Raw genomic sequence first — 25129 nt, 5'->3', positions numbered from 1 at the left:
AAACCAAATCTCTAATATTAATTTTAATTAATAACAGCAGTACAGAATGCAGATGGAAGTTGTAATAGTCATTGTAGTAGAAACTGCTCTGCGTACTTGCTGTGTTGGAAACTCCTAAAGCTTTCTGCATAATTATTTCCAGATTTTCCATCAAAAGACTCACAGCATATATAATTTGCAATGGGGTTTGCTCTGTCACGTCCCTTTCAAATTATATGATCTCACTACATGGAGAGATAATATGTATGACACGCGTTTATCGCTACTGCAGTGTTCCGGTCCAATAATGCAATGACATGTTAGAAAAAAACGTATACATGACATTGTATTATTGAACGCTGACTCCACATGATAGTGCAACATATTTCATGCAAGTTCTTCTCCAATACTTGGCTAGAAAATGGAGGACATGTTATAAAATTGAAGAAAATAAAACTAGGTAATTGATGGTTTTGCCAGTAAAACATTTTGTGCTTTTAAATATAGAGAGAGAAATTTAAACTCGGAGGAAAGTAGAAAAACTTCGTGATCGGAGTTTAGCACAATCTTTGTTGTTACAATGGGGTCCCGAAGCAATTGAGGTTTTTCTCCTTGGTGTCAATTAGGCGGTTTGTAGACATTTTGTTGTTCTCGACAAGTCTTTTAGACTAACAGGTTTTAACTACAATTTGAAACTTGTTGACCTGCTCAGTTGCGTTTTACTATAAGCGATTACACCTTCTTTTTTTTTTCTCCTTAATTTGAAGATGGATTACTAATATCTCATCCATATGTGAAGACAAGACACACTTGAGACATTACCATACGTTTTAACTTTATCACATTATGCTTGAATTGACTTGAGATAGCGTCACAGCAAAAGTCATTCTCGAGGGCGGTCCAACACTTGAAGAGCACTCAAAGCTAGGTTAGCTAGGTAGAGAGAGACTGGTAAGGATAAGTGACACATATAGCAAAGATTCTATCGTTTAAAGACTGCAAGGCCAAAAGCCGAAGAAAAGCAAAGCCACAATTACTACTACCTTTCATTGCAATGGGATTCAATTTTGATGGTGCAGAAAACAGGTGTTGTATTTGTAAAGCATGCAACTTTCCATTTATGTTGTGGCCACATCTCTTGCAGCAATTTTGGTGAATGCGTCCAGGCCTGTTTGGCATGCTATATAGGACAGTGGGTCAACCTCTACATATATGTACCAAAGCAATGTCACATGTACTTAGTACTGTGAGTCTGTGAAACATGAATTCAAGATGCCAATTATGCCACCATATGCTAGCTACTGCAGAGGGACAGATATCCACTTCGGATTTCACTGTCAGGAGATTAAGCAACAGGCAATTCAAACCACTCAGATTGAATCTAATAGTTCTCATTAACTCATTTTGCTTGTCTACCTCACACAAAGTAAGAACTCCGATTTATCTTTCACACACACGAAGGATCCAAATTTCTTGACCCTTAAGCTCTGGACACTAAAGTCCAGAGAAGATCCAAATTCACTAGAGAGTAATAAGAGCTTAAATTAATAGTTCTACTTTATTAGGGACTGCTTGAAAATGTTTTTATAGAAAACACTTATAGACGGGCTCATTTGAGTCACTTCTGTATGAAGTATTTTTGGTCATAAACCCTTTTGCTAGAAGTTATTCTATAAACATGTTGAAATTTTTATCAATATTTAAGCACTTGAAAATACTTTACGAAAGAATACTTATACAACCAGAAATACTTTGAACTTTTATAACAAATGCACTCAAATGTGTTTTTCATAGTCTGAAATCACTTTTGGCCACTTCAACGGCAGTCACAAGCCCTTAATAAAAGCATAACAACCAACATTCTTATTAGAAAAGTGAAGTGCCTTAGAGCTTAATCGCTTTTTCAGATTTTTTGAGAAAAATGCTTCCCATGGAAAGCACCTTGATCAGATGATAAAAGTGCTTCTGTCGCATTCACAACCGATTACGTTTGAGATTTTCTTAGCTTCTTCCAATCAACAAAAAAGCACACATGTAGGCATGTACAACATTTTGCACAAGAGACAAGTAGATGGGTTTGTTCGGAAACTGGCCTTATCAGAGGAAGTTGTTTTCAAGTTTGCTTTTACATACATGCATGTTTGGCAATTGGCCGAGCTAAGCTAGCTCATCCGATTTAATTTTCCCATTGCTGCAAAACAGGCAAATGTAACTCATCTATTTATTTTGTCAGTCAAATAATAGAGATGGTAGACTCGCACATCTTTGCTTAGCATCTCGAAAGGAGTCAGCAAAATTTTTTTCTTAAAAGTGTCATTTGTTAATTTATTTGGCAATTTTATGCTATTTTAAAACTTTACCATTTCAATTTAGATAATGTTAGGGAGACCCTCTATTAAACAGTATTTTGTAAACCATATAACGTGGTGATTGATGATTGAATTATTAATCAAATGCTGATTAAAGTGTTTATCTCTTATTGGTGAGACTTCACATAATTTGTAAATATGATCTAAAAAGTTGTTCTACATGTCATTATTCCTCCAACTCACTTTTCAACCAATTCTTCAGATTTTACTTTTCACTGTAGAATATTAATATCTTAGGTTTATCTTACCTTGTGGGGCCTAAATTTTATTTTCAAACCCTTTATTAAACAACACTTTCCAATAAAATATATTGCAGAGCTCAATTTGCTAACTTAAAAAAGTAGCTACTAATCTTGTATATTAGAAAGTCAGTTGCTACTTTTTTAGTTTGCTAAGTGGGTTGTTACCTTAGTTAAAATAGAGGTTAACAAGACACTCCCGGTACTGTTCACTTTTAACGGAAAAACCACATTTATACATTTCCCTAGTACTATTCACTATACTTTTAAAAATGGTTTTTCATTAAAAGGAAAGTTTTTTTGAACTTTTCGTTAATTTTCCTTAATTAAAATGACATTTTTCCTTCGCGGCATAACAATCTAATTTTGGTACTCAATTGCTATCTCCCTTAGAATAAGAAATGATTCTCGCAGGTTCCTTTCCACATCCACTCATATTTTGTTTTAAAAGTAAATAAGTTAAAAGAAAAAGGATGGAAATAGGTATCATTGTTGAAATTTCTTAAGGAAGAAGAACAATTTATATGGAACAGATTCATCGAAGAGGCATCTCGATCTAATAATACAATGATATGTGAAGAAAAAGTTACACGTGACTATGTATTATTAAATCAAAATGCTAAGTGACGATGAATTCGTTCCATGTAAGTCTTTTTCCTAAGAAAATTGCACTGAATGCTATGTCAAGGGATAAAGATGGATTCTTCTTTCAAATGACAATAAAAATTTCAATTTCCTAAGGCCATAAAAGCAAAATGACAAACAAACCATAATAATGTTTAAGTGTTTGCTTAATTGGTGCCATAATAAAGCATAAATTAAAAAATAATAATAATTCAAAAAAAAAAATGATGAACTCTCCATTTCCAGAGTACTAGAAGAGACTATTACCAAAAGAAAAAGAAAAGAAAAAAGAAAGGAAGCAAAGAAAAGAAAAGAAAGAAAAGGAAAGAAGAGAAGAGAAATTAATATCTAATAGGATTTACCTTTTTTGTTTATCAACTCTAATTTACGATTAATAATTCGAAATTTCGAACACAAATAAAAACGTAAATACTTTGATTAACTGACCTAACTTACACACGTAAATATTAGAAGCATATGACCATTTTTGAGTCTGGAAGCTTCCTTTCTACTCTTAATAAAACCTCACTATTTAAACTATTGATTTGATGTGTACGGACATTTTCTCAACAACAAAACATCCAGCTGAGCATCAGAACCATGGATCAAGGTCTACCGGGCCCCACGTGCTCATCAGCACTCTCTCCAGCCATTCATCATCAACCTCCCCTGCATGATCACAGCCGTCCATTCCTCCCTTCCCAACCACCAACCCATGAGTACTCCTCCCGCATTCACTCCTCCACGCCCCATTCTCCGGCGATCCACCTTTTTTTCCGGCTGGCCCCACGAACTCCACTCCAACCATCACCGTTGATGCGGAGTCAGAAACCGACGCCCCGCAGCTCTCGCTCTTCCCATTCCCGAGCACCAGCGACGGCGTCGGAAATGTCGCCGCCGGTGAAGACGGCTTGGTGCAATCAGAAGTAGCTGTAGTGGTGGTGGTAGCGGCGGGGGCGTTGGCGGTCGTTATCTCCTTGTAGAGCTCTTGCATGACCTCCTCAATCAACTCTTCTTTGATAGGAATCTCTGGCAAGAGCTCGTCACTGAGCTCAGGAAACTTTCCGGCGATGTAGACGGAGACGGCGGACTCCGGCGGAGGAAACTCTGGGGCAGCTGCTTCCATGCGGTCGGACTCTGATAAGAGCAAAACAGAGGAGAGAGCGGAGTGAGTGTGTATTGTGTGTGAAAAAGCGAGGACAAATGGATTATAAATGGGGGAGAAAAGCACGTGACACGCTGGCAGGGACTGTGCCACGTAGGAGACGTGGACCTGCGGTGATGACGTGGATGTATTTTATGCCGTGGTGAAGTTGAAACTGAAACTGAGGAATCGGAGCTGACGTACGTACAGACAAAAGTACAGTCCTCGGTAGCCAGATTTGGGAAGGGCTCGTGATTCTGTGCGGCTGATCTGTATCGCTGGTCTTGTGTACGACCGTTGACATTTCCTTTGACCTTTTTATGTAAGCGGATCCGAAGGTCCGTGTTTGGGGTAGTTGTACGACTTTAAACTCTGGTGGTGAAACTCGGATAACAAAAATTATTTGGTGCTCCGAGTACTGTGGTTGTATTAACCGTTAGATCTTGATTTTCGCATTTTAAAACAAAAATCTAACGGTTAAAACATCATAAGTACTCTAGAATTTTACCTAAAAAAAACTTAAGTAGGACAATCAATTGATCAAGTCATTCTCACAAAGAGTGGGATAATGTGCATTTGAGATTGTATTTACGTAGAATCGGATGGTAACCAAATGTAGAGATACGTTACCCTTGAAGTGACCATCTAGTTAGTCAAGCTGTTGTACTGAAATTAAATTTTTCTCTTTTTTGAAGGGCATGGTTGAAAAATTCAATGTCTTTCTTATTTAAGCCTGGCAGTAGATTTCTAATTTAAAGGCAAATGGACTCGTATATGTTGTATTATTGTACCAGCTATTGTCCAAATTGCTTGTGAAACAAAAATGCGTCGGTAAGGGTGGAGTGATCCAGCCATTCACAGTTGTGAAACTCACAAAGCAAAAACAACCAAAATTAATCATGCGAGCGACTGTTCCTAGCACTTCTCATGTCATAAAGTTATAGCTAGAGTATTTGGTCTTTGGGAGAAAATGATATCATTTCGAGTTTCCGTGACAAAATCAATAGTGACAATTTCTGTATGTCATAAAACAGAAACTGGACAGTCACAGGACAATTACAACACCAACATATAGTCTTCAAATCCATGTCTTCTGCACAAACACACTGGTATATTCATGTATTTCTTGTATGACTGGTATTGTACATATGCAGTGAAATCGAAGACTGCACTTCGATTTCCCTCAGACGCAGTGGATCGTAGAAAAATGCTCTGTTTATAATACATCACTTGTATAACAAGGACCGATAAATGGATAAAATACTTTGAGAGCAAGTTCTCCGTAGCTGGCTGCAGGAGACTTCATTTTATCTTTTAAGAAACAAGATACTGTCAATGAAGCCAACTGACCTTCCTCTATTACCGTCGTTGGAGGGCATTGTATGCCGTAGTTCATTATCTGTCATCAGGAGGCAGCGTCGGACTTTTGGAGCACATTCTCATTTCATGAAGCTCTCTCAGCCTAATAGCTGGGTTGCACAAACCTACAAGTTTTCAAAATTTTTCTCACATCACTGCATCTTACAGATAAACACCCGTTTCAAAACATTTCTATTTCGGACTAAGGCCAACACAGTACACGTAGAAGAAGCCATGTTGTCTGTTCAAAACTATCAGAAACGTTATTTCTTTAACAATCAAATTCTTTGGTAGACAAGACATTTAGTGCTTTTCATTTGCTAAGTCCAAGACTCGAGTTCTGGTATTGCTTATCACAAACGCCAGCCAGAACAGGAGATCTAGGTAAATTTTGATTCAAAGGGAAATACTGGCCAACAATCCTGTTTAAAGAGTACTCGACGGAAAGGTCATCCTCAGTCAACTTGAAAACGTTTTATTCTTTGAACGTAAGAATATGGTCTTATCGAATTTAGCATAAGAAGAATTATTGCACCAGTTTTCTTATTAAGGGTAACAAAAGCCTCCGTCTATGTACATGATCATACCAGAAATCAACCATTGGTCTCTCGAATTTCCAGTATAACTAGGAATTTTCTTTAAATATTTGTGACTAACAATATGATCTGTTGGATAAAGTACCTGAACATTTTGGGATGTCCCACACTGCAATGGATGCGAGCGTGCAACGAGGGTCACATAATGCCCGATTATCCTCATGATTGACATTCATAGCAAGCATCCATGATCCAATCGTGACGTCCTCATTGCTAAACATTCTCAAACTGAAATCCAGGAAATACATCTATCAAACAAAGGGACGTCCATAGGAAATGAGAAGCTAAAACTAAAGCCTAAGCAAATTCAACATATAACTTATTGAAACGAGGCAAAAGCTGACAATTGAAAGAAACAATGGCTAACATAAAGAAAAACGAATAAAAAACAGGTGATTGACCTGTTATTTCTAGCGACTGCTAATGAAGCTACCACCTCTGCAGACAGAACATAAATAGGACCAAAAGCATGCTGAAAGTATTCATTCCCAATTAGATGTCCTGATTTCTCATACCTGAACAATAAACAGACCGTTGATGAATTACAAACGGACAGATTATTACAAAAAATGTTAACCGAGCACAAAGGTAAACAATCTGGGACAACAAGTTGAAAACCAACAAACCATTTCATTTTAGGGTCAGTGACTACTCGTCCTTTCTTCATGCATCCAATGTAGGTTTGTGGATGTGTTCGTTCCTTGGCTAGAAGCGTTGCTAGTCGATCTGAAAAATTATGGAAGCATCAGTAAACTCCAATGTAGTCATTCTCACGGCTTCATGACAGCATATAGCCTGGCACTATAATATATACCTGGACGCAAATAAATGTCATCATTGGCTTTGACATAGTAATCTGCTTCGAAAAGTTGAAATGCTGCTTTGAAAAATGCCAACCTGCGAAACAGCGTGATTAAGCAATATGACATGAACTGCCAAGAACACAAATCCATCATCGACATGACAAAAACTTCAATAAAAACTGATGACTCTTACGTTTTCCACGGAAGGTTTAAATATTCTTCATTGATATCAATAACCAAAAAGTCTCTGTTCTTATCGATCTCTTTCTGAAGCTCCGCCATCTTCTTTGCATCTTTCGACCGCCCGATAACGAACCTAAATGCTAAACCAGTAGCTTGTTCCAACCTACAAGATAATGTTACAAATTTACTCTCCCAATATAAGGAGCTAAAGGACATTCAATCAGAGCCAGATTGTCGATCTTAATCTTAGTTAAGCTAATCAAAATCAATGCTAAGTAATTGATCATACAAAACCCAGAAGTGATATCAAGCAGGTGCACATAAACTATAAATTTAGTAACTTAACAAAATTTGATAAAAACCAACATCAGATTAACTGCAAAATCTAGTAACTTTACTGCAAAAAGCTGAAATTTACCTCAAAAGGCCAGCTGGGTCGGAAGGAAACCAAGTGTTCCGCAACGCTGCACGGCGATCGGCCGAGCCGAACCAGGTCTGAATTCCGACGAACCCAAGAAGCTTGGGCCGATCAACCAAGCCACCAATTTTATCACCGACCTGCCGAGACTTCGACAGAGAGTAGAACCCCCGGAATGTGTCGTCCGATTTGCCGCATCGGAAAATGGGAAGGAGGGTCGGGCGGCGGAAGGCGGCCACGGCGAAGATGGTTCCGGCGAGGCCGATGAAGAGGGAGACGAGTGAAAAGACGATAATGGGCAGGGGAGTGCGGGTGGGGACAGTGGCAGGATGGGGCTTTAGGGGCTTGAGGAGCTTGGAGGAGTAGGAGGGCGAGGTGGCGGTGGCGGTGGGGAGAGAAGATTGGCGGTGGAAAAAGAGTGGCATTTTTGTCACTTCCCACAGTGTGTGCGTGTAAAGTGTCCTAGATCTCAGGGCGGGTGAAGATGTGAGAGGTTGGAAGTTACCATTCAACTTGTGTTCTAGTTCCCTTCAGTTTCACTTTGATTTCTTTCTTTTTTGGGTTTTTCATTTACTTTTCTTTCTATCAGTTTTGGTTCTCCATTACCAACTCTAATTGGATTTCCATCTTTTCAGGAGTTTTTTGTCCAAGACATCCGTTTTTTTGTTGATAATGTATCAATATCATATATTATTGATATAAATTCTCTATGCAGGTCGTCTTTTAACATAAGCAGAGTTTATAATAATATTATTGATGATAGAACAATGACAATCAATATCGACATGTTAATTGTTTGACATATCACATGAAATGTTAACTGAAAACCGCCTAGAATGATAAATACACAAATTTTAATTGCTGCAAAATGATTTCATTTTAGTATTTTGATCAATATGTTGTGAATACTTGGTTTCAACAGCTCCCTTATATATATAGTCATAGTATTAGTTGCTCATTAGTTGTAATTGTTACTATTTGTTAAACACCCTAAATACTCATTTGTAATGGCAGCAGCCCTAGTTTCATATTCCCACCACAACTCTTTCTTCCCTACAAATAACTCAAAGATTAATATTCGGAGGGATTGGTTTCCTGCCCTAGTTAACACTCCAAGTCATGATACAAAAGAGGAAAATGTAAGTGCCAAGAAACAAAGTCCCACCACAACAAAATCACTTAAGACTGTGTTGCTGGATAAACCAGCGTTCAGATGGACCAAACTTAACACCGATAGATCGGTGCGAGAAATCTCCGGTTACGGTGGCCTATTCAGGGATCACATAGGCCTTCCTATCTACGGCTTCATATCAAATGCTCCCAATAACAATATCTTTATAGTAGAGCTATGTGCAATATGTAAAGGTCTTGATGTGGGATTACGCCTTGGGATTCCAACGATATTGGTAGAGTTCGACTCGCTGAGTGTCGTCAAGACGGTTAACCAGGAACAAGCTTATAAGTTAAATTGTTTTAAGAATCACTGTATTAGTGATCGTGACACATAGTTTGGACTGAAAGTTAATTAAACAGAATCAAATTTTAATTGTATTAAAGACACTTCTTTTGTTTCATTGTTATGAGTGTGGCAGAGATGAGAATACTAAAACTTTGTTTAACCAACATGTAAAATAAGTGTAACACAAAGGAGGTGCTTCGTTAGATGTGTACACGAAAAATTATGATTAAAAACAAAGATATAAAGTAAGGTAAGGGTGACCACAATTGAAGATCGATTAAGATGACTTGACACAAAATCCAACGTAGTAACGTTCTAAAATTCATGCAGCCGAATCCTCCTAGTGGGATAAGGTTTAGTCTTTGTTGACAAAAGTAATGGAGATTTATATTATATTTGAGCCATCGCATTCTGAATGACTACAACTAACTCTTCCCTATCACAGAAAACATGCGGAAAGAATTTCAATTTCACTTGGAATACTAAAACATTAACCTCCCAAAAAAACATAAGAAACTAATTAAGCCCAAATTGCAAGTAATGACATCAATCCAGCTCCAACAAAGAGACAGCAATAAGATACAACTTGGAGCCTGAAATTGCAGCTCATCCTCTTACTCAAAAAATCAGCAGCAATTAGGTCAACCAACGCCATGTACACTAGAATTCCGGCCGACATGGAATCCAAGATGCCCTCGGTGACCAAAGCTCTTGCACTGTACGGGTTGTAGAACGAGGAAATGGCGGTCCCAACGCCTATCCCAAGCGGGGTTGTGATGGCGAAAAAACAGGCCATTAGGGTTGTTGATAGGGTCTTGAATTGTGCTTGAGATATGCAGCCTCCAAGTGCAAAACCTTCAAAGAACTGATGGAATGACAATGCTGCAACCAAGGGTCTTATGGTGCATGGGCTCTGTGAAACTCCCAGTGATAGGCCTATGATCACTGAATGTGATACAATCCCAAGTTCCAAAATCTGCACAAGAAACAATATTAAACGCCGCAACAACAACAACCCACCCGCAAGCACGAATGTCCAAATCAGCCAACGAGCGTTATTGATCCTAACGTTTACTAAACAAGGTGAAATTTCAATAACTTGTACTCCAAAATACTATGACGACCCAACATTTCAGATAAATATAAGTTATACTATTTCCCAGTCTAGCTCAGCTCATGAACATTCCAATCTCAAGTTCTCGACTGCCCACACACCCTTCCAAATGGATGGCATCAGCACGAAAAAGTTCAACATGCTCAATCAACTTAATGGGATTAACTTTTAAATTCGAAATTCCGTTCATTTTTATTTCGCTTACTTTTTCTCAGTGTTCCTACTTTTGAAAAAAGAAGATGTCAAGATCAGTGCCATATGCGCTTCGACATTCATAACCAAGATCAGCCCCGTGTAGGTGCACGAGCGATTGATCGTGTCACTTAGCTTAGAGAGATAACTTGTCCAAATCAATCCAAATAGTGAAATCAGCCCCGTGTAGGCGCATGAGCGATTGATTTTGTCACGACACGTGGCAGAATGACGCATAATTTTTACCTACGAAGTAGACCAGCAGAACTTTGAGAAATTTTTAATTGTGACGGGAACACAATTGATATATCACGTGTTTTAATAGAAATGATGATAAATTTTATGTTTTAATTTATTAACATTTTAACACACATATTTCACAATTTGTATAATAACACGTGATGTATCACTCCGTATACCGATCATACTAAAAAATCACTCTATAACTCCAAATGCCACAAGTTAAAAGGCCACATTCTTATCAGGACCTTAAATTAAAGAGCAATAATTAACACGCAAACAACAAAGAGTAAGGCGGTAAAATAAATAAAAATAAAACCGAAATAAAAAGTACCTGAGAAACGACCACGTGCCGGACACCACCGTCCTCGTCATCATCCCCGAACCCGTGAGAATGCCCGTGCCCGTGCGAATCGTGCCCGTGTTCCTGTTCGGATTCCCTCGCCACGTGCCCGTCACATCCGGCCTGGCCGTGCGCGTGGCTGTGTCTGTGGTGCGCCGCGTGCGCATGCATGCCAACAATGTGCATCCCACCGCCTTCCTCTTCTCCAAACACCTTCCCATTCCACTCCTTCGCCGGCTGTTCGGGACCCGCACCAGCCTCAATCTCCGGGTCATCCGACCCAACCCGCACCTGGTCCTCGGCGGGGCGAGTCTTCCCCTGTTTCCTCTCGTAATACTGGGTCCCAACAAAGTCAACGAGCAACGTGGCAAGCGAGGCCATCATGGCGAAAAATCCCGAGAAGGGGAACTTGGTCCAGGGGTATTCGGGCAGGCACGAGTCGTTCAGGGCGGCCGACCCGTCCGGGAGCATGTGGACAAACCCGGTGGCAAGAATTACACCAGCGGCGAAGGCCTTGGCGGCGACGAAGAGGCTACCGTCGGTGCGGAGAAAGCTGCGGTTCTTACAGACGAGGGGAATTGCGACTCCGACGACTCCGGTCACGAGAATCGAAGCGACGGCGATTAGCTTGAGGACGAGCGCCGCCGACTCGTCGCGGCAGGCCTCGAGCTCCGCGCTCCCGCAGCTCCTGTTGGCCATGGACTGCAAAAGGGACTCTGTTTTGAGCGCCCAAATGAAAAACAGAACCGCAAAAATCAAAGCAGATTTCAGAAAATCGAGACTTGTTCTTGTTCTTCAATTAGCTAATTTGGTTTTAATCTTAACTTTTAATTCGACTGCAGAAATCCCAATTCGGATTTTCAGAGTGGGAGATGAAATTAATGAGTAATTACCTTTGAAAAGCCGAGATTTTTCTAGGAAGCCTGGAGGGCAGAGCAAGGGCCAAAGATCCTGCACAGAAAACGCAGCGTTTCAGTCAGAGAATTGCAGAGAAATCGGGAAATCGAGAGAGAGAGAGAGAGAGAGCGAACCTCAACGAACGACATGGGAATAATAGTACGTGGGTTTATAAAAGATGGAATCTTGTGAAAATTGATGATCTGATCAACGAAAACGAATCCCGATTGAGTTGATTTCTTTTGATCAGGCGGAGGACACGAGTTCAGTCATGGCGTGTGTTGGGAGAGAAAGTGTAGAGAGAGAGAAGAAGAAGAGAGAGTTGATGGAGAAAGGGTGTCGACATTTTTCTACGAAAGAGAGGGAGCGTGTGAAGGTGAAGGGGCTGGGGTTCCGACTTTTTGCCAAACTAAGAGCGCGAGAGTGTCGACATTTTCCCCACATTTTAATTTTAATAAGGGTAAATTGTTGTAATGGCCCTCAACTTTAATCAAATTGAAGTAATGGTTCCTTAATTTATCAAAATATGTAGTTATAGTCATTTTCATCAATTTTGTTAAAATTTTGTTAAAATAAGTTACGTTGGAATAACCATTTATATAATTAGGGTCCCTCAACTCATCAAAGTATGTAATTATGGTCATTTTCGTCAACTACGTCAAAATTTTTGTCAAAATGAATTATGTTGGAAGAACCATTGCTACAATTGGGTTAAAGTTAAGGGACCATTTCTCCAGTTGAATTAAAGTTGAGGGACCAATGGTATTGGATTTTTAGTTAAGGGATCATAGGTGCACGTTTTGATGAGTTGAGAGACCAATGGTGATGAATTTTTAGTTGAGGAATTATTGCTCCAATTGAGTTAAAGTTAAAGGACCATATCTACAATTTACGCTTTTAATAAAGGGAATTGTTATTAGCATTCCAAAAATCTCATTCTGGACTCCAAAAATCTTATTCTACATCCTAAACTTTTTATAATAAGAAAGAAAAATATACTTATGAGAGTGTAGAATAAGATTTTTAAAGTACTAATAACAATTCCCTTAATAAATTGAGATTTCTACTTTAAACGGAAAAAGAAGCCGTAACTTGATTGAAAACGTAGTGAGTTGCTGTACATAGAATATTAGAAAATGATTTAAAAGAAGTCATAACGTGATTGAAAACGTAGTGAGTTGCTGTATATAGAATAGTAGCAAATGATTTGTCATTTGGGCTCTTTTCCTTGCCGATGTTGAATGTCGTCATCGGCGTCACATGTTTTTTTTTACATTTTTTCTTCCGGAGGTTTTTATGATCGAGTCACTTTGCAGGGATTACAACCGCTCGCTCGTTATCTAGCTCAATTTCTTATTTTGGATTTTATTGTGGTATGTAAAAAATTGGCTGTGTTTTGCTTGAATTTTTATTTTTGGACTTTATTGAAATTTACAGAAATTCAGGTGAATTCAATTCAAATTTAAAGGGTTTTAAAAGTTTAGAAATACTCTACGCAAATTTTATTTGAAAAGATAATTATGTGTTATGAATTTTGGTAAATTTTTGAAGCGGACATTTTTGTTCACCACATTTACATGATGCCGTTAGATTAGTTTATATTTTGAGATTTGTGTTTATCTACTACACATATTTCAAAATTAAATTTATTTAACGATGATAAATAGAGTGGTGAGCAACATCATCACTTAAGGGTGGTGAACAAAAATATTTCCATTATTTGAAAGGTATCTTCTTCACCTTCTTCCCTTGAGATTTGGTGAAAATTGACTCAAATTTATAACTCCATTAAATCTTTTAAAATCTAAATTTAATAAAGCTTAATCTTCCTTTCCAATCACGTTCGTTCATTGTACATCGTGTGGTTAGTTTTCGTCAGGTACTGTTTATATTCAATTTTAAATAAAAAAATTATAATAATTTCTGACTGCACAATGTACGATGAACGAATGTGATTGGAGGATCACCGGAATTCTCACAAACAGGATCCGGAGATGATCCTCATTTTTATTTAGCATGTTAGTTCTGGTTCCACTTCTACATTCATGATATTTTGGGCCAACTATGTTGGAGTAGGGTCATGATCACGACAGTCTTTATCTTCTAAGGTCTTTAAATGAGGAATATGAGGACGAAATGCATATTAACCACAAGATTATATTAGTTTAGAACCAAAGACTTATTATATTTGACAACTTAATAAAACAACACCAACTTAAAATCTATAAACCTTTAGAAAACTTATTTTCTTATTTTGCTTTATTAAGTTGTCAAATAATTTAAACATTTAGATATAAACTAATATAATATTATAGCTAGTGTACATTTGGTCCTCACATGCTTTTGAAATGAATACCTTAAGAGAGCAGGACTCATGATCACGAACCTTCATAGTTCATACCAGGACATGCAAAGCAATAAAACCCAAACAAGGGTAACTACATATGTAAGGCCCAATTATTTGCTCATAGCTTGCCCTTTATAAAGTTCGTCTAACATTTTGTTTGACACAATGATATTCTGTTTAAGGTGTAGTAATTTTCCATAGGCCAAACAATAACTGAATTATAATAGTTATGCATCGAGTTTATTATTCATGCAAGTCGAATTTAAGACTTTTTAATACTACAAAGGATAATACTATCCTTTTGAGTTGAAGCATACGTATTACATTCTCTTACCAACAACTGAGATGCCACTTCGGCGAATCCGGGGTGTATGCATTAGTCGTGCATTGAAATCATTGTTTATGCGAGACTGACATTACATGTCTCTACAGTAGCTCCCATTACATGAAAGTCTTTTTGGTTGCTTACCCACCTTCTTTTGTTCTCGTGACCACTACTTCTACAAAGCATGATGACATAATCCGATCGTTTGCGCAACATCCTCATTTGGTGTCGAGGAATCTCGAGATGGACCACTACAAGGTGGCCTGAAAGCTGACGCAGGACTTTGGTACTGAAAATATTTTATGGTACCTGCTGTCTATCGGTTGCAGAAAGATGAATCTTTGGTGTTGGAGAAATTTGTTATGGATTTTCCTTTGGCATAAGTTGCAGAGGGATTGATCATATAGAATATTGAACGAGTGAGCAGTCAATGAGTAACTCGATCAATGAAATCTCAACTGGGATTTGTAAGCTTTCCGATTGCAGAAGGAATTTGAGATTTAAAATCTTCGTTGTCAGCAAATATGAGGCCTTGAAGATGTTAAAGATCGAAGCAACTGCTGGAGTTGCGAATCCCACGAATGATGGATTCACGGCTGAGGTCAAGACCAACTGCATAGCCACTAGTGCTACAAGTTACTCCGGATCAAGAAAAGCAGTCGATACTTGCATTCCAAGTAATAAATAAACTTGGTGGAAGCAGAAGAATTGAAGGTAAGGGTTTGCTTCAAGTGAAACAAGGATAACTGGTAGCCTTCATTGCAATTGCTTTCGACTGAAGTAACAGTCATGATCAAGAACATAAAGATCTCAAAATCGGTGTCGGCCAACAAGCTGAGGATTTCGGGATCTCTTGGTCTTTCTAATGTGCGTGTTGTCGGCGTGCCAACTCGCGGCCTGGGGGCCGAGCGAGTAAAACGTGATTTGCGGTTGTCTGACTTCTCTCAAAACAATTGTGACTGAGGAAGAAACTCGCTACGGTCGTAGGTTCTTCGTGCCTGACTGTGAAACGCGTTACAGGTCTTGTGAGGTGATAGGCGAATTCAAATGTTCTTGTGATGGGCGAGAAATCGATAGCGTCGAGAGACTCGCACGTGATGGATATGGTGAGTAGATTAGGTTATCGATGGAGTGGTAGGTGATATGGATGTGTATGATGAATCGTATCAATTTGAACGTACTGGTCGTGGGGATTGATCTGATAAAGAACTCAATTATGAACTAAAATAATCTAAATAAAAATTGAAGTGCAAAGCTGAAACTAAATCTAAATTACGAAACGAAAATACTGAAATGAACTTTTGAAATTACTGAATTGAAGTACTGGATAAACATGAAATCAAAGTGAAGAACAAAAAACAATTAAAAGATAACATCTAAAAGAACATTTCTTTTGACCGATTACCGTCGTCATTTTACTGTCTTCCCCTTGGATCGATTTCTGTAGACACGTCTTCCGCGAATCTGATTACCATTTCTTTTGTCCAGATGAGGCAGCATCTTAAAGAACATTTTCTCTGCAGCCTCGTAATACCAGTTCCTCCATCGCTCCCAAAACATGAGTGACCCGATGACAACTCCAAGGCCGACAAAATATCCAATTTCAACACTTAGAATATCCCAATTAATCTCACTGCCAGAATTCGGATCGCTTCCATTTGACATTGGTGGCGACGACATCGGTGGTCTGTCATGTGCTGTCAAAGGAGGCCCCCATAAATCCGTGTTACCTTCGAAGGAAGACTTTGGAAATGTTGAAAACTGAGTGCTGCTTGGGATCTTGCCAACCAAGTGATTGGTTGAGAGGTTCAAGAATGCGAGGAAATGGAGTTCGGAAAATTCTGGTGGAATCTGCCCATTCAGGTTGTTCACTGAGAGATCTAAAGACTCGAGGTTTCCCAAGTTACTCAATGATGATGGGATTTCACCTGTGAAAGCATTGTTGGAGAAGTTGAGAATATACAATGATTTGAGTTCTCCAATTTCTTCAGGTATTTGTCCATGGAATTTATTGCCAGAGAAGTCGATTGCGGTGAAGATAGTTAGAATCTTTACCAGGTCCATCGTCAAATCTTTGCTCACAATTGTTACCGAGTCCTGATAGTACACACGAGAACCGGCTCTGTTCTCATACTGAAGGCGATTTGCATCAGCTTTGTTATCCTTCATAGCTTTCCATGTTGTCAACAATCCTCCAGGTAGTTCGCCATTGAAATTGTTGTGAGCTACATCTATGATTTGAAGCACTGGCCAGGTGCCATTGGTACTCGGACATCCAATGCCTCCGTAGAATTTATTGGATCGGAGAACAAGGACTCGCAAGGTGGAAATGCTCTTCAAATAGCAGGGAAAAGTATCCATTATCTGGTTGTATCCAAGGTTTAATACCACTAATTTTGTGCAGCTGACTAGAGATTTTGGAAGCCGGCCTTTGATTTGATTTCCACTGAGGTCTAGAGTTTCTAAACTGCAATGCTCATCAAATTTGTAAGAAATGTTCTCTGTAAGGTTGTTTCTCCGTAAATTAAGCACTGCAAGCGTCTTCATTGTAGTCAAGCACTGAGGAATCATACCACTGAGTGAATTATTGGACAGATCAAGAATCTCAAGAGTTGACAGATTGCACAACGATCTCGGAATGATGCCATGGAGGTTATTGCTTGAAAGTGAGACGAGTTTGGTGGTCGTCAAGAACTCACCAATGTTAGTCGGTATGGTAGAGCTCAAATTATTTCTAGAGTAATCCAAAATCAGCATTGTAGGTGCTGAGAAAACTGGGATTTGTCCTTGAAGCTGGTTAGAGTGAAGGTCGAGCACGCTTAGAGCAGAAGTGAGATTGGGTAAAGGACTAAAACTTGCCAGGGAGTTGCATGAAATATTTAGATAATGAAGAAATTTGAGCCCCCATATCCAGTTTGGTATCTCTCCATGAATTTGATTTTCTGCAAGATCCAAGGCGCCTAAATTGGGTAGATATTTCAAGAAATCAGGAAATGTTCTCAGCTTGGTAGAACTTAAAATCACTGTAACCAATCGAGGCAAGGATGAATACGAGGAATTGGTACCGGTACGATCAATGAACAAGCTGGTGCATGAAAGATCAAGAAAAACCAGATTTCTCAGCTTCTGAAGACCACTTAGAGGAAACGAGCCTTCCAAGTTGTTTGAAGAAAGTGAAAGAAACTGAAGACCTCTCAAACTAAAAATAAACATTGGTACTGGCCCTTCGAGATTGTTGAAATCCAAAAACAAGGAGCTTAATTGGTTAGAAGAAGAGACGCTGGAGAACTCATGGAACTGGTGCAAGAACTTATTGTTGGAAAGCATCAATGTTTGCAGCAGTGGAAGAGAAAACATAGACAATGGAATTCCTCCATCAAGCAGGTTGTACTCCAAGCTGACAAACATCAACTCGACAAGGTTTTCCCAATGAGTGGAATTAATGGAACCGCTGAACTTGTTCTCTGACATGTCTAAATAATGCAAGTGTCTGAGATTTTCCATTGACTTTGGGATTGATCCATAGAAATTGCAGAATGAGAGATCTATCATGGACAACATTTTGAGTTTGCCAATAGAGTCCGGCAATAACCCCGAAAAATTTGTGCCGCTCAAGTCCAGAGTTTGAAGAGATCTGTTGTTCGGAAATTCTGGTAAGGAACCTTGAAGCAGCGGATTGAAGGACAAGTCAATATGCTGTAGTCTAGATATCTGGAAGATTTCTTGGGGAAATGTTCCATACAACTGACATTCACTGAGACTCAAGGAAGTCAAGTTTGAAAAATTGGCGAAGAAGGATGGAACCGGAGAAGATATGGTGTTAGAATCCAATCGAATCATGGATAGAGATGAAAGCTTGGCAAGAGAGTCATCAATAGGTCCCAGAAGATCAGTGTTGGACAAGCTCAGCACCCTCAGCTTTGGAAGTGAAGAAGATATTACTTGGCACCACTCACTTGATTTTCCTGATATGTTTACCGAATCAAGATATAATACTTCAAGCTCGGTGAGATTCCGAATCAGCATGTTTAAATTGGGGTTCTCAAGTTTTAAGTAAGTTTCAGAAAGATCAAGAACAATCAACCTTGTCAAGTGCGAAATCTCAATTGGGATTTGCCCCAAAAAAACATTTTGGGATAGATTTAGATACCTTAAATTTGCAAGCTTTCCGATAGAAGATGGAATTTGAGAGTGGTGATAACCGTTATCAGCAAATTTGAGGCTTTGAAGATGTTGAAGATCGAAGAGACTGCTGGAGTTGTCAATCCCACTTAGGATCCGTTCCTCGCTGAGGTCCAGACCAACTGCATAGCCATTAGCACTGCAATTTACTCCGACCCAAAAACAGCAGTCGATACTTGCATTCCAAGTAACAAGCTTGGTGGAAGCAGAAGAACTGAAGTTAAGACTTTGCTTCAAGCGGAGCAACGATGACTGGTCATCTCCATTGCACTTGCTTTCCGCTGGAGTAACAGTCCCGATCAAGAACATAAAGGAAATGAGCAAAATTTTCATTTTGTGGTAAAATTTGAAGCAGAAGAAGGAAATATGCAGGTGGTTTGAATGTTGATGTGGTGGGTTTTAATCTCATGGCATTTGCGCGTTGGCTTCAATTTAAAACCTTTTCCTTGTTATACCTAACCAAACAGACAAAGCAATATAAACAACATGTGAAAAGGCAAAAGAAGAATGATTAATTAAAGTTAATTAGTTTACTAATTTTCCTGGTAAGATGATGCTCATCAACTTAATTTTATTAAGAATCAAAGTATCAATCAGGTTTTCGATCTCTGTCTGACTGTCCTTTTCCTGCTGTCTGGGTTGGATTTTGATTGAGGGACTGCAATGTTGACGCAAGCTTTCCAATACCTTTTAATTTTTGTGGGGGACTTATACGAGCTGGCCATGAGAATTTGAGGGCTCAAGGCGAGCTATAACAGATAGAAGATACAAGTCACAGAGCCTTTGCCAACATACCAACCACAAGCTATTGACAATAGGCAGGCGCTTTTTTTATTTTTTATTTTTTATTTTTTTATCATTTATCATACTCCAACATATAAATTCTTTGAGGCGCCTGTCAGGGCCGGCCATGGACTTATAACAAGATCTAGTACACCATAAAAAACTAATTGTTTATCAGTTGAGACAAGATAATGGTAGAAATAGAACCTTAACTTAGCACTACAGAGAAAAAAAAAAAAAGGAAAAATTTGTGTACAAAGTGTGAATTGAAATTATAGACCGTCCTCAAAAATTACCCTTTCAGGCTGTCAAAATTTTTTAGATCGACAACCTGAGAGCCCCACTCTAACGACACCGATACAATCTCCAATTTTACTCCCACCGATGTAGGAATGGCTGATGTGGGAATTGTATCAGAGCCCACATGTGCACCACTACTAATCCCTCACGTGTAACCCCTATTTAGTGGTGGTTCACACGATTTTTTAGATAAATGGATCAGGAAGCCTACTCTAACGACACTAATATTGTCTCTAACTTTACCACCTGCTCAATTTTACTACAAAAAACCTCAATATTAGTTAGAATGAGGTAATCTTATTTAAAGTCATTGCTTTTCTTTACCCCACCGATGTGGAACTGCTAACACAGGCACCTGGAAGCTACAATCTACATGGATCATGACGAAGAAGCTGCATTGGAGGTATGCAGATGTTACTTACATAGCATCCATTTGTACGACACTGTGTGTTTTAAATTTTTACTACCAACAAATTAAAAGCTCGAGGGTTTTTGGTTGTACATTTAGCAGCTTTCATCCCCATCAACCTGAAGGATTTCAGAAAGGTAACTTTTAGCCGACATTGTGTTGATAACAGTAAATCAATTTTTTTTTTATCCATTGCCATTTATGCAATTACACAACACTTCGAGCAAAACCCAGAAGTTGCATTTACCTTTCTGATACTGTAACTCAAGGGTTTTCTTCCTTCTTTTTTCCCCTCTGAGAAACAAGTAAAAAAAAAAAAAAAAAAAAAACTACTTTGTATAAGAATATCACTACGGAATAGAATCCACTACTGATTAATTTAACTCACAAGACCAAGTATCCTGCTAATTTGGGGTTTATTTCAAATGCACTGATGCATGACAGCAATGGATATTTAATTGGGATGCTGAGGTGCTACTGATCTTTGACACTTTTGCAGGCCAAGAGGAAGCGGTCGATGTAGCTATGGCGAAACTCTGTCATTTACTCACAAGACCAAGTATCCTGCTAATTTGGGGTTTATTTCAAATGCACTGATGCATGACAGCAATGGATATTTAATTGGGATGCTGAGGTGCTACTGATCTTTGACACTTTTGCAGGCCAAGAGGAAGCGGTCGATGTAGCTATGGCGAAACTCTGTCATTTACTCACTGTCCGTATCCACCTTTTTCTTGTGCTTATATCATTTCTATAATATTCCATTTAGCCAATTCTCTTACAAGCTTGTTTCTTAGGAATGACGATGAAACTTCTTCAAATTCCCTCCTCATCAGCGGTAACAGGAAAACTTCCTTATGGTTTAATTAATTTTTTTTTTTTTTTGATATATTCAAACTGATTGTTGTTATACTCAAAAGGCTTTTGAGCTAAAACGTTTGCATAATACATCATTTTGGTTCCTTAAATTGAAAATCAATAGAAATGGTCATGAGATTGTCCATCATTCATTATTTTGGTCATTCCGTTAAAAACTCCGTTAAGTGTCCTGAAGCTCTTGGCCGGAAGTTTGGACAATTTTCAAAGCTTCGTAACTCAATCGTTTTTTAACCAAATTTGACTCATAATATATCAAAATAAAGATACAAAAATGTAGAACAAGATTATACATATTTGGAAGCCCAATGGCTGCCAAAGATGGCCAGAAAATAAAATGAAAGGTGACTGGTCCGCGAGAAAACTGGAAAACTCGCTGGAAACTGAGTAAATTTTAAACGTTCATCACTTCTTCAATACTCAACAAAATTGAGTGATTAAAAAATAAAAATCATACTTCTCAATGAGAAAAAGAGAATGATACATTTCTTAATGGCTAATTCAACACATATTGGCCGAAAAATGGCTCGAAAATGGCTAACTCGAGATCAAGGTAGCCACTTTCAAGCCATTTTGCGGCCAAACTACGGTAATTTAGCCATCTATAAAGGTACCATTCACTTTATTTCATCGAGAAGTATCATTTTCATTTTTGAATCACTCAATTTCGTTGAGAATTGAAGAAGTTATGAACGTTTAAAGTTTATCCAGTTTCCGGCGAGTTTTCTAGTTTTTTCGCAGACCAGTCACCTTTCAGGCTATTTTCCGGCCATATCCGGCAATCATTGGGCTTCCAAATAGGTATAATCTTGTTCTACACTTTCCTATCTTCATTTTGATATATTATGGGTCGAATTTGATTAAGAAACGATTGAGTTATGAAACTTTGAAAATTGCCCAAACTTCTAGCCAAGAGCTCCGAGACATTTAACGAAGTTTTTAATGGAATGACCAAAATAATGGATGGTGGACAATCTCAGGGACCATTTCCATTGATTTTCAATCTCAGATACCAAAGTGATGTGTTATACATATCTCATGGACCATTTTAGCTAAAAAGCCTATTCAAAATCCTACCGTCCATCATCTTATCAGTAAGTTTCTTTGTCTCTCTCAACACCTCGAATTTGAAACATTCCAATAGAGTATTCAAACATGAACAAGAACCGTATGATCAACCCTGTCTTTCTTCACTTCTTCCTAATCTCTAGGGTGTCCTTGGCCATAGCACAAAACACAACATTAATTCCAATAAATGTGGAAGTAGTTCTTGATTTGGATACCTGGTTTGGGACTCTGCAGGGGATGTCGTTGTTGCAGCTGCTGCAGGTGCTTTCTCTACCTCCTCTTTTTCCTGTTTTCTTTTTCCTTGAATCAAATATGTTCTACTATCTTTTAGAAAATCAATGGAATTGATGCCCCCAAATGGTTCAAATGGTCGTACTTGGGGTCTTCCACATTATTTGGTGTGGTTAAAAAAAAAAAACTAATATACCAAAGAAACTTGCAAGAGATAAAAAATTTGTCACCTAATGAAGAGCACCCATATGATACGTCGTTCGGTACTCTCACTTGGAGATGCTTTCTTTCTGTGATAGTACGTGAGCTTTGTGCAATCTACTGAGCACGACCAAAGGGTGACCGGTATGGCTCATCCAAGCGACCCTACTCAGGCTTAGTTGGGATGGGCCAAGTTTGTTTGGATCTGTTTGGGTTAGATTTTGTCTATGTTCAAATGATGTGGTTGTAGATGATTGGATTATTAATTAAATGTCGATTAATGTGTTTGCTTCTTATTGGTGACACATCATTTGGTTTAAAAAATTTGGTCTCCTTCGCATTATCCTTGTCTATATAGGTAAGAAGGAATTTTTTCTTGTGACCAGAACACGAGTGGTACACCACTTGTTTTTATACAAGTGGTGGAAAATTGTATTTTTTAAGTTATTAACTTTCTTAACACACATATCCCACCATTTGTATAGTGACACGTGATGTATCATTTCGTATTCTGGTCACACTGAAAAATCTCTTATAAATGAGGGTGAGGTGGTATTATACTGAAGTGCAAGCCATCATAGGGCTACAAATGCTTATAAACAAAACTTGATATGCCAATTAAATAATCATGTCCCAAGTTCAAATCTCCGCTCTCAGTTAGATGGAATCCACCGAATGTTGCCATCATTGATTCATTTTCGGATATGGAAGAAATGAACAGATTTTCACTGCACCCAAAACCAAAACAGTTTGAGTAAACATTTCGTCTATTAGGAAACGGAGTGTGGAAGTTTGTAATACGATTACCTTAACAAACCCTAGAATCCACGAATCCGAGATCGTCGTGGCAAAGCAACTGGCATAAGTTGCAGGAAGGAATGAGACAGAATGCATGAGTTGATCCATTCTGTTTCTATCAGGACGAGTAATCTTCCATATAGACGCAGTTATAGATATATATATATATATATATTATACAAAACCTTGGTGAGGACGATAGAGAGCAGTTGAACAAAGCAGTGAGAGAGATGAAGTAATCGTGAACGAGATGTGTCGACATTATTTTGACACGGTGACGACACTTGTTCATTGACTGTTTACTTGCTTAATCAATCAACTGCGCTCGTGTTTACTTATATAAGAAGTGGGAGAAGTTATGACTCAAAAAAAAAAAAGAAAACAAGGAACGAGAGAGGTTGAGATTTAATGAAGATTTTAGTTAAACTTAGTTAAATCTCAACTGTTCATCCGTAAAAAATGATGTGCACGAAATTTTGTAGTTGAGTTGTGTTGAAATATTCTGCTCTACCGTATCTTTGACAAAAGAATAGTTTAAATATCTTAACCCAACTTCAACTAATACCAAGACCTTTTGTGATAAAACCTCACATCTGTCGACATGTGCATGTGATAATTAACAAGTTGGGGACAATATTGATGCTATTGGAAGTGGGCATTTGGCTCGTATTTCTAATAATTCAACATGGTATCAGACTCATATAGTGGGTCTCTTGGCCCCACTTATAGGGTGAGTCCCCTTGGTAGTATGGATTTGTGTTGAAATATTTCATATCGACTGTATATTTGAGAAAGAAAAGTTTAAATATCATAACTCAACTACAACTAATACCGAAACATTCTGTGATAAAACCCCACACATGTTGAATTATTTAGGTGATAATTAACAAGTTGAGAATAATATTGGTGTTTGGAAGTAAACCTTTGACCCATCTCTTTGATAATTAGACAAGCTCGACAAGAACCGGGTCCAGCGGATTTCTAGCAAGTTGGGCCAGTCCAATGAGAAATGAGCCCATTTGTATTGTGTTTGCCTGCAAGACTGCTACCGACTATTTGGAGTAAACAAAAGAAAAGGCGGAGGGGGAGGGCCATGTTAGCAGGTTACCATGCTGTGTGCTGACATTCAAAATTTGCTAGACAACGCGGGCCATGCCCATTGCCCATGTTGCCCCTATTTCCGGCAAAAATGATTAAAAATGTAACTTTGCACTTCAAACGCTTCCACTATCTTTAATGTGACCCATTGAAACTACCCTAATCATTGATAAGAGTTGTGAAAGATGAACATGTTTACTTGAAAGTAAGAGGTGATAACGAGTCATGAAAGTTGAAAGGAAATGAAGTTGTACAAAAGACACTACACTTAACCAATCTAGCTAATTCTCAAATTTTCGAGCATTCAATTACGGATTGTAAAATGAAACCCAAATGTTGATTTATCTCAACCTTCGTGTGTATCAGTAATCGCAAAAGAAATAAAGAATCCAACGTTCATTTGATTCAGTTTATGTTACATCAAGTTTACTAATTTACTACATTTTAGACATGCAAACTAGTACATAGAAGAAGAATATCCTATACCCAACTGTTCTTTCTTTCTACATAGATTTGGTATAAGGAAAACTCCACTTTAACTGTACGCCACTA

General features: G+C 38.4%; 4 protein-coding genes and 1 long non-coding RNA gene across 7 annotated transcripts; all 5 read right to left on the bottom strand.

The window, feature by feature from the left end:
• Positions 1-3629: 3629 nt before the first annotated feature.
• Positions 3630-4391, bottom strand: LOC148695288 (uncharacterized). The gene has a single exon (XM_088699187.1). It carries the CDS (start codon positions 4335-4337, stop codon positions 3804-3806), a length of 534 nt encoding a protein of 177 aa, XP_088555313.1. The 5' UTR covers positions 4338-4391; the 3' UTR covers positions 3630-3803.
• Positions 4392-5359: 968 nt separating this feature from the next.
• LOC137718645 (putative beta-1,3-galactosyltransferase 12) lies at positions 5360-8315 on the bottom strand. The gene is made up of 7 exons (XM_068458195.2): positions 7715-8315; positions 7307-7459; positions 7125-7207; positions 6937-7036; positions 6712-6825; positions 6396-6538; positions 5360-5839 (listed from the first exon to the last, which is right to left on the bottom strand). Exons 1-7 carry the CDS (start codon positions 8137-8139, stop codon positions 5751-5753), a joined length of 1107 nt encoding a protein of 368 aa, XP_068314296.2. The 5' UTR covers positions 8140-8315; the 3' UTR covers positions 5360-5750.
• Positions 8316-9534: 1219 nt separating this feature from the next.
• Positions 9535-12376, bottom strand: LOC137718256 (zinc transporter 4, chloroplastic). Of its 3 annotated transcripts, XM_088699077.1 has the most exons (5): positions 12094-12310; positions 11956-12013; positions 11054-11778; positions 10493-10725; positions 9535-10149 (listed from the first exon to the last, which is right to left on the bottom strand). In XM_088699077.1, exons 1-5 carry the CDS (start codon positions 12106-12108, stop codon positions 10116-10118), a joined length of 1065 nt encoding a protein of 354 aa, XP_088555203.1. In that variant the 5' UTR covers positions 12109-12310; the 3' UTR covers positions 9535-10115. The 3 variants fall into 3 exon arrangements, with proteins under 3 accessions (XP_088555203.1, XP_068313875.2, XP_068313874.2); XM_068457774.2 differs by lacking the exon at positions 10493-10725 and having other exon boundaries at positions 11054-11764; positions 12094-12376; XM_068457773.2 differs by lacking the exon at positions 10493-10725 and having other exon boundaries at positions 12094-12345.
• Positions 12377-16035: 3659 nt separating this feature from the next.
• Positions 16036-19146, bottom strand: LOC137718124 (receptor-like protein 6). The gene is made up of 2 exons (XM_088698350.1): positions 18782-19146; positions 16036-18715 (listed from the first exon to the last, which is right to left on the bottom strand). The coding sequence occupies exons 1-2, from the start codon at positions 19144-19146 to the stop codon at positions 16042-16044; spliced, it is 3039 nt and encodes a 1012-aa protein (XP_088554476.1). The 3' UTR covers positions 16036-16041.
• A 4056-nt stretch (positions 19147-23202) lies between these two features.
• LOC148695287 (uncharacterized) lies at positions 23203-23643 on the bottom strand. Its single transcript, XR_015965074.1, has 2 exons — positions 23489-23643; positions 23203-23409 (listed from the first exon to the last, which is right to left on the bottom strand). It is a non-coding gene; the product is annotated as an uncharacterized LOC148695287 (long non-coding RNA).
• Positions 23644-25129: the final 1486 nt, after the last annotated feature.

Source organism: Pyrus communis, chromosome 8, assembly GCF_041283825.1.
Source record: "Pyrus communis isolate YQ-2024b chromosome 8, ASM4128382v1, whole genome shotgun sequence".
Lineage (NCBI taxonomy): Eukaryota > Viridiplantae > Streptophyta > Magnoliopsida > Rosales > Rosaceae > Pyrus > Pyrus communis.
The sequence above is the reverse complement of the archived record's forward strand: the minus strand, read 5'-3'. Positions and strand labels throughout refer to the sequence as shown.